Raw genomic sequence first — 9,958 nt, forward strand, 5'->3', positions numbered from 1 at the left:
TATACACAGTGTTGTGTATACATCCCCAACCGTAATATTACCCCCACTCTCAAACAGCTGCAGACCCGCATCACTGAGATCAATCACTTACAAATAGAGCCCTTATCGCAATGGCTCACCTCCTTGCCCACTACTTGGCGACGTGTGTTTATACCGTCTTTGGCTTCATAGTTTGTAGTGTATGTTGTTGCTGTCTCATTTATTGCCTCTGTGAGTTGGGATTGCAAACTCAACCATGGGCTCGAGGGACTATGTGGAAGAGGGGCGCGTAGATTGCGCAGGCCCTGATAAAATCAAAGTGGACTGTACGGAGACAAGATTTCATCATGGCCGTGCTTTGGTCACAACAGGCCTTTGGCCAGGATCCTAGAAAAAGCCCCGCTGGCCTCGAGCTGATGAAAATTGGCCCAGATCCTGGAATAACAACTCTCTTTAGCCTTGAGCCCATGAGAAGAGACTGCCCTCGCCCAAGTTTGATTATGTTTAACTCCTGAGTCTTAAGGAAACAGCTGCGCGCACCCTTTCTTCTGTCCCCCTGTAAATTTCTTTGGCTCTTTGGCTTGGCGCGGATCTCCTCCAGCCGGCAGCCACTGGAGAGCAGCTGCTTGCTGGTGTCTGTAAGTTTCCCTGAATAAACACATGAATCTGGAAAGAGCTATGTACTGTGTCAGTTCTTCAGATTATCTGCCAGGATGCACAGTGAGGGGCTTTCCTTGCTGGGGCTGTCCCCTGACAATGGGGTAGTAGAAACCTTCCATGGTAAAGATTGCACAACTCGACAAATCTGCTAAAACCAACAAAAGAACCAACACTCAGAGGGAAGGCCTGAAACATTTTGCAACCTTTAGCGAACCAATGGATCCAGGTTTTGAGCATCACTGGCCAGAACTGCAGGAAGGAAGACAACCACACACCTATTGGAAAAACCCACCACCTCCTGTGAAATACCCTTGCCAAAAAGAAAACTAAGCCTGAATCCTGTCAGGCTTCCAGATGCAAACACTAATTTACAGGAAAACCAGAGGACAGAGGAACATGTTAAACTATACCATGTGAATGCAACCAGAAAAATTCAGACCATGAGAAACTTATCAGAAAAATAACTTATTATCTTCAGTAGATACATTGCAAGGAAAACAAAATGTTAAAAGAATGTTAAAACACATATAACAAATCACAGCATGTGGTCAACATTTATGAGACAATTGAAAATTTGAACACTGGATATTTGATAACATTAAGGAAATTTTAAAAAATTTTGGTTGCGATCATGGTATTGTGGTTGTAACAAAAAGTCTTTATCTTTTAGAGAAACAGCTGAAATGCATAAAAATATATTATAGCTGGTTTTGTTTTAAAATAATCCTGGAAGATAGATAGTAGATACGGGTGTGATTGGAGCTGAATTAGCCACAAATTGACAGTTGTTGGGGCTGGGTGATGGATACCTGGGGGTTTATCATACTTTTCATTCTACTTTTGTGTATGTTTGAAATTCCCTATAATAAAAAAATAAGTTCAAAGATAGATAAGGAAAGGACAGAGAGGGCCACCACTTGAGATATCGGGAAAAGGTCATGGGAAGTTTTTTAGGATGAGGTAAAGTAGTGGTCCTCAATCTTGGCTGCAAATGGGAATTGCCTGGGGAGCTTTAAAAGGTACTAAAGCCTGCCCTCATCTATTGCTGGTGGGAATGTAAAATGGTGCAGCAACGGTGGAAAAGTTTGGCAGCTCCTCAAAAAGTTGAACATGGAATTACCATATGACACAGCAATCTCAACCCTAGGTATATAGCTGGAAGAAGTGAAAGCAGGAACAGGAACAGAAACCTATATACCAATGTTCGTTGCAGCACCTTTCACAATAGCCAAAGGTGGAAACAACCTAAATGTCCATCAACGGATGGATGGATAAACAAAATGTGGTGTATATATATACAATGGAATATAACACAGCTATAAAGAAAAATGAAGTCCTGATGCATGTCACGACATGGATAAATCTTGAAAACATCATGCCAAGTGAAATAAGTCTCAAAAGGACAAATACTGTATGATCTCACTGATACGAAACAAGCGAACCTATAGGACAGAGTAGAACTGCCCCATAGAGTTTCTAAGGAGCAGCTGGTGGATTTGAACTGCCAACCTTTTGGTTAGCAGCTGAACTCTTAACCACTGCACCAGCAGGGCTCCAGAGATTTTTAGTTGCCAGGGATGAGAGGGAGAGGGGAAGGGGGAGCATTTGTTTGGGGTCATTGAGTATGTTAATGGTGGTGTAATATTTTGGAAAAGGATAGCGATAACGTTGGCACGATGTGAAAAATGTAATCAATGTCATTAAATTGTAAATGTAGAAGTTGTGCTGGAGAATGGTTTGCTGTGAACATTTTCACAATTAAAAATAAATAAAAGAAAAAGGGAATAAAGTACTGATGCCTGGGCCTCACTGACAGCCTGGTTTAATTGGTCTGGAATGTGGTCGCATAAATCTAATTTATAGCAGAATTGAGAGCCTTTGAGCTAGAGGAAGAGAAGAATAGCTACCACGGTATCGATGCCTACCACTTTCCAGGCGCTCTACATACGTTGTCACAAATCCTACCCACAGTCCTTCAAGGTAAATATTGTTCATTTGTGTAGGGAGATGGAAAACTGAGCTCCAGAAAGATAAAGGCAAATTACCTGACGACTAGAGCTAGAAAATAATGTGGTTGATGTCAGTGGCCATTGAGTGAGCTCTGACTCGTGGCAACCTTATATATGACAGAAGGCAGCATTGCCTGGTCCTGTGCCATTTTCATGATTATTGGTATATGTGAGTCCGTTGTTCCAGCTATTGTGAACACTTTCCAGCCTAGGAGGCTTATCTTCCAGCACTATATTGGACAATATCCTGTTGTGATCCATAAGGTTTTCATTGGCTAATTTTTGTAAGTAGAGCACTAGGCCTTTCTTCCTAATCTGTCTTAGTCTGGAAGCTCAGTTGAAACCTGTCCACCATGGGTGACCCCGTTGGTATTTGAAATACTGGTGGCATGGCTTTCAGCATCGCAGCAACACACAAGCCACCACAGCATGACAAACTGACAGATGAGTGGTAGTAGAAAAAATAAAGCTAGAAAATTATAAATGTGGATCCATGTCTTCCCTCTCCATAGCCTGGGTTCTTTTAGAAGGCTCTGCAGCTTCCACCAGTGGGGATTACTTTCCGGCCACCGTTCTTTAGATAAATTGCTCTGATTGACTATTGTAGAGGCAGAATGTTACACGCTGCATGCTCCATTTATGAAAAATAAATACATATGTCTTGTTTTATTTAAGCCCTGACTGTCTCATGCATTTCTGACAAAAAGGATTCCTGTGGATAGCCTTGAAAATACAGATTCTCCTAACTCACAGCTGTTATTGAAAGGAGCTTTGTGGGGGGAGTGCTGGTCTTGGAGCTGCAAGAAGCGAGCAGGTCAGAGAGCTTGGCCAGAGAAGACGCTACGTGAGGAGACAGCTGTGATTGTTTTCCATCCACGCAGTGGTTATATTATGTAAGCATTCTCCCAAGATGCCTGGACTTCAGAGGTTATAGTTTCAACCTGTGGGATGTAAACTTGATCTCTCAAGGCAATGCCTTCTTAACTGGTTGCCCAGAGTTTTATTAAAATTGGCATCTCTCTTTCTGAGGGGATCCAAAGCACCTTGGGATATTTTCTGCCCCTCATTTCTCTTTACCAAGAATGTAAAGAGATACAGATGAACGGATGACTGGCAGAGCACATGAGGTCTTTCCCTCTGTGGCATGCTGAACATTCTCTTCTCGATTGTTGACCACTTTTTATTGTCTCTATGCTACCCCTAACTAGCCATCCCTTCATCTATCATTCAGTTGTTTTAACAAATACTTGTTCACGCCTTGGCTAGGTGGGACACAAAGGGAAGGTCTGTGGACTGGCCCCAAATGAATGTAACAGGTCTTGGTTCTTCATTTTATGTGTAAGGATGTGGTCAGTGCTTGTAGCACAGTGGTGTTATGGAAAGCAGACTGAAGTGGTTTGCTACTACAACCAAGCAACGGTGGTCTGGTCCTGCTACCACTAGTTTGTAATAGAATCTGATATAACATAATGTGAAATAGCTAACACCTATATGACCTTTCAGGGGCACTGTTCCATGGGTGCTGCTTTGTATATTTTAACACATTTAATCCTCACGACAACCCCATGAGGTAGGTACTATTATCTCCATTTTACAGATAAGGAAACTGAGGCACAGGAAGTTTCACGCCAAGTTTTGCCTAAGTCTCACACAGTTGGGAAGTATGGAGCCAGGATTACAAACCCAGGCAAGATGGCTCCGGAATCCTCACTTACCCATCGCACTACACTATTGTTTAATCTAGCATAAAACGATACTTTTAGTTATTATGTGTTTATTATATCAGTATTTACAGAGTTCTACAAGCCACACCCAGGGTTCCAGGACCTCTGCGACTGGTGTAGTAGGAACAACCTGAACTTGGGAATCAGAAATGTCTGGGTTTGAATCCCAGCTCCACCAGCGGTATGACTTTCAGCAAGTTGCTAAGGTCTCTGAGGGCCCGTTTCACCAGAAACTGGCAGGGCAGCAATAAGGATGAAATGAGCCACTGACAGAAGATAGATGTCTGAACCAATGCCTACCACCTACTCCATCTATTTATTGATTGATTCATTTGATAAACACCAGATGGAGTCAGAAGCTAGTTAGCACCACAGCTTCTTCATAACTGTTCTTTTCTCTCCCCAAAGAGAAATAGCCTTCACGTAGGGTGAAGTGTGATCGCTCATTACACAAGTGGTGAAAAGACGTATAGAATTTCAGAGTGAGGGGGGATGACCTGTGTCTAAGGTCTGAGAGCAATGAGGGAGGGCTCAGAGAGGTTGGCCTAAGACTAGACTGAAATTTGACAGGTGACCTCCCAAGGAGGCATGCCAGACAGAAGGAACTGAGAAGAGAACCCAGAAAGCACAGGCGTGCCAGTGGAAGGCACCATATGTAGGGAATGGTGAGTAACCTTAAGCATGCGGGGAATAGCGAGAGAGGTGAATCGTAGGACGCGGCCAGACTGGATAGGCCTTGAATGACAGGAAAGAGTTTGAGTTTGTTCATTAGGCGATGAGAAGTTACTGAAAATTTTTGATCAGAAGTCACATAACCAAAAATATACTATGAAGTTAAACTTTTAAATTGTATTTACCAGTTGCCATAGAGTCGACTGACTTATAGTGACCCCGTGTGTGCCAGAGTAGAAGTGTGCTCCGTAGGGTTTTTTGAATGACTGATTTTTCAGAAGTGGACTGCCAAGCCTTTCTTCTGAGGTACTCCTGGGTGGACTTGAACCTCCAACCTTTCAGTTAGCAGCCAATCGTGTTAACCATTTGCAGTACCCAGGGACTCCAAATTATGTTTAGGGTTCTTGAAAGATGTAAGATAGGAAGCTGTTGCAATGGTCTGGGCAAGAAACAGTGAGCCAGGGTGAACTGTATTGGGAGGGCATCCCTCTCCAGGTTCTAAGAAAAAGGGACACTGTACTTGGACTCCATACCCACAAGATATGCCTGGACTGGCTATCTTGGAAAACTGAGGCACACACCATAGTTAACATATCCCCGCCTGTACCTATGAATAAACATGAATCTTTTCCTACCCAAGAACTTTTAAAAACCCAGACCTGTCTTTTGTTCTGTGAGATGAGGGTAAGCCTTGCCCTAGGCCTTCCTCTTCTCCACTTGCAAGCCTCTTCAATAAAGCTTTGTTCGTGTAGAAAGTTCTGCACGCCTTACCTGTTCATTCTTGACCAGTGTGAATGAAGCAAGAACCTTATTCTGGTAACAAGGTAACTTGCCCAAGGTCACACAGCCTGTCCTTAGTGGAGACAGGATTCAAAGAGGAATCTTTTGACTCCGGAGCCCCTCCCCTCTCATTTGGCTTGCAGCCTCCTGAGCGACATCACCCCCCTCCAAGGCAGAGACTCCCAGGGCTCAAGCCCCTCCCCCACTCAGCCACAGGTGGACAGGACTTTGCCTCCACTAATGAGAAGCAAAGTCCAGAGCAGCTCCCCTGCCCAGCCTCCCGCTGCCTGCTCCTCGTCCCCCAGGAGCACGGCCTCTTCCAGGCCACCCTGCCCTTCTTGGGCTCAAGCCCTTTCCCTACCTCAGAACTCCTTGGGGATCTGGCACAGGAGGAGAGAGAAGAGTTAGACAGACGAGGCCTTGGGGGCAGAAAGAGGTGCTTGGGGGATTCAGAGAGGTTGGAGGGAGATGGGTATATATTGGGAAGATCACAGGAGAGATGGTCTCCCAGAGGAGGGGATAAGCGACTGAGACAAGGTGAGATGGGGAAAGGTCAGGAGATGGAAGAGAGGGTCTGGAGGCTCCTTTACCTTTGGCATCCATGAGGGCTTGGAGCTGTCTGGGCTGGTGTGCCTGCTGGCTGTGTCCTCTGCTCAGGCGTAGTGCTCAGGGGCCTGAGGCTGGGGGTGGGGCTGCCAGAGGGAGGGGAGGGGGGCGGGTCTAGCTAGGCCCCCCTCTGCCCTTCACAGGTTCTCTAGGCCTCCGCTTAACAGGGCCCCTCGGTCTGTACACATCTCCCCAGAGACAGGGGCGGGGCTCTCAGCTGCAGACTTGGCAGTCCCCTCCTCTCCGGCACCAGCCAGTGAAGGGAGCCTGAGGCCCTGTTCTCGCCCCACAGGCAGCTCAGCCTTCCTCAGCCTTGCCGCAGAACAGCCTTGCCGCAGAACGATGCTGCGAATGGGAGAAAGTGCTCTTTTGTGAGGACTAGAAAGCCTTCTAGGTTGTGTACTGGGAAAATCTTGGGCGTTAGACCATCGTTTTAAAAAAAAAAATCTCTTTTTCTGAGCTTTAGTTTCCTCGGCTGTAAAATGGAATAATACCTACCTCATGGGTTGTGCGAGAATCAAGTGAGAAAACCCTGCAAGTGACACAGAGCAGAAACTCAACTTCCTTTCCTCTTCCCAAGGTACTTTAAGGGCACAGGCAGATCAGAGCCTGGTTTCCAAACTGGAAAACTGCCGAGAGTCTGTATTGGGACTTCAGGTGATTTCTGTCCCAGAACTGTCAGGACTCCAGCTTCTTCATCTGAAACTGTTCTTGCTAAAATCTTAGGGGCTCTTGATTGCCAAACCCAATGGTATCTTCTCAGTATTCTCCCATTTCTTTCTCTGCATATGTCATTTCACCCTGCCAGAACTGGGTGAGGTAAGCAAGGCACAGTACCGAACAATTAAAAGAGGCCTCAATCTAGTCCTGGGCCTGTTTCTTACAACCCTTCTCCAAACCGTTTTTTCCTAGATGTCATTTTCTCCTGGTTTTTCTATTAAAGGCTCTTTTCTGCCTCTTGTTGGCCTTTGTTCCTACATCCAGCATATGTTTGGTCTGCTCCTTTCAGGACCCAGGATCACAGTCCTAAATTGGGAATGTGGGCTGCTGCTTCAAGCTACCTGACGATTTTGGTGCACCCTCAGTGTGGTGCAAACTGTTTTCTCTTTTCTTCCTGAGCATGCAGCTAAGCTACATTTCCCAGCCTCCTTTGCAGTGAGGCAGCCATGTGACTGAATTCTGGCCAATGGATTGTGGGCAAAGTGACATGTACCATTTCTAGGCCTAATCCATAGAAGTTTCCTGTGTGATTATCTTATCTCTCTCTTATCCCAAACGTAGAGGACTCTTTGGCCCTAGGAGAACGACAGAGTCACAGAACGAAAGAGCCTGGATCCCTGAATGACTTTGTGAAAGACCACTTTCCAAATATCAGCAGTGAACTATTAAGCAAGGAAAAAAGTTCTCTTGAGGGAGTGACTTCACCAAAAGGGCAGAGTAAGAAGCTCCATGCTCCCCTCCCCCAAAGAAACAGAAAAAAACAAGTAGAAACTATCGTACTAACCTTGTCAGAACTCTGATAAACAGTCAGGGATTCACAGCAACCAAGCAAATGTAGAATCAAGAAAGAGGCAGTAGAATCAAGAAAGAGGCAGCATCAAGGGAATGGTAGGAAAATTTGTGACTTTTTGTTACTGGACTGCTCCCCTCCCAACCCTGACTTCGCAGCCAGGTTCAAGTGAAAGCCTGTGTTTCCATCTTGAGACCCTGATCTTAGGTTCTGAAAGGAGCAAGCCACACCTTATGCACAAATTACTGTATTTGTTCAAACCTGTTGAGCGGTTACTTAAAGGACTGAAGAAAAGCGTGCATCTCTGTTTCATCCATCTTGGAGGTAGTGCAGAACAGAGGAGCAATGGGCATTTTGAATAGCTTGTAGCTGCCTGGAGCAAGAGAGAGTGACTGAGACACAAAATAAAAAGCTTAGGGCTAAGGTCGAGGAGCCAGGAAGAAAGTTTCTTTGGGAAGTTGCGCCATTCAGAAACATCCCTGTATACCCAGGAATTTAGAAAACCACACACATTCCCAGGTCAAGATGTGTGCCCAGAAAAACACCTGAGAAAATTCTAAACTTTCATTTGGGCTGATCTCTAGGCCCAATATAAACCCGGCTAGGTTTTGAAAGGTGTGCCCCAGCACAAAGCCACTCTGCAAAGACTACAAGTGGTGTTTTTGTTTTCCTATTGTTTCCTTGTTTTTCTTTTTCTTTTAACTCCTGGAATTTGAGGAAGTCTATGTCAGAACAATAGTTGAACACAGGCTAAAGGAACAGAGACTTCAATAAACACACATGTCAAGTAATCTAGTCTTTGCAAAAATAGTTTGGAAAAGTCATTAAACCAGTAGACTACTACAGCCTTCAACAAAGGAAGAAAGAAAGACAGGGAGAAAAAAAAAAACCTATCAGACCCCGAGGAAGGGGAGAATACGATTTCCAGAGTTATCATATTACATTACTCAAATGTCCCATTTTTTACAAAAAAAAAAAAAAAATCACAAAGCATATAGAGAAATAGAGAACATGGTCCAGTCAAAAAAACAAAGTGATAAAAACCATCCCCGAGAAAGGGAAGACACCGGGCTTATTAGATAAAGATCTTAAAACAGCTGTCTTAAATATGCTCAAAGAGTTAAAGGAAAACATGAACAAAGAACTAAAGGAAATTAGGGAAACAATCTGTGAACAAAATGAGAATGTCAATAAAAATATAGAAATTATGAAAAAGGATCCAAACAGAAATTCAGGAGCTGAAAACTACAATAACTAAAATGAAAAATTCACTAGAGGTACTCAACAGCAGTCTAAGGAACAGAAAGAAAAAAGAATAGAGAAAGAATAATGAACAAAGCTCAAGGAACCTGTGGAACACCATCAAGCCTGCATTATAGGAGTCCCAGAAGAGACGAGAGAAAGAAGAAGAAAGAGTATTTGAAGAAATAATGGCTGAAAACTTCCCAAGTTTGACGAAAGACATGAATCTACACATCCAAGAAGCTCAATGAACTCTAAGGAGGATAAACCCAAAGAGATACACGCTGAGACACATTATAATCAAACTGTTGAAAACCAAAGATAAAGAGAGAAGCTTGAAACCAGCAACAGAGAAGTGAATTGCCACATACAAGGAATCCTCAATAAGATGAAATGCTGATTTCTCCTCAGAAACCATGGAGATAAGAAGGCAGTACGATGACATATTTAAAATGCTGAAAGAAAAACTGTCAACCAAAAATTCTGTATTTGGCAAAATTTTCCCTCAAAATTGAAGAAAATAATTAAGCTATTCCCAGGTAAAAGCTGTGGGAGCTTTTTACTGCAAGACCTTCCCTATAAGAAATAATAAAGGTAGTCTTTCGGGTAGAAATGAAAGGGCACTAGTCAGTAACTGGAATCTGTGTGAAGACATGAAGGTCTCCAGGTAAAGGTAATTTCATGGGTAGTTATAATGGCCAGTTTTACTGTATTTTTGGTTTGTAACTCTACTTTCTATGTCCTACATGACAAAAAAGACAAATACGTTAAAAACA

General features: G+C 43.8%; 1 protein-coding gene across 2 annotated transcripts in view; it reads right to left on the reverse strand.

Moving 5' to 3' along the window:
- Positions 1–8,867, reverse strand: part of QPRT (quinolinate phosphoribosyltransferase) — a 28,204-nt gene extending 19,337 nt beyond the window's left edge. Inside the window, exon 1 of one of the 2 annotated variants that reach the window (XM_023558929.2) lies at positions 6,415–8,867. In XM_023558929.2, coding sequence (XP_023414697.1) covers positions 6,415–6,423 — 9 coding nt within the window. In that variant the 5' untranslated portion in view covers positions 6,424–8,867. The remainder of the gene's footprint in view (positions 1–6,414) is intronic. The other variant, XM_023558930.2, reaches the window with a different exon arrangement.
- Positions 8,868–9,958: the final 1,091 nt, after the last annotated feature.

The sequence above is a fragment of the Loxodonta africana genome, chromosome 12, assembly GCF_030014295.1.
Source record: "Loxodonta africana isolate mLoxAfr1 chromosome 12, mLoxAfr1.hap2, whole genome shotgun sequence".
Taxonomy (NCBI): Eukaryota; Metazoa; Chordata; class Mammalia; order Proboscidea; family Elephantidae; genus Loxodonta; species Loxodonta africana.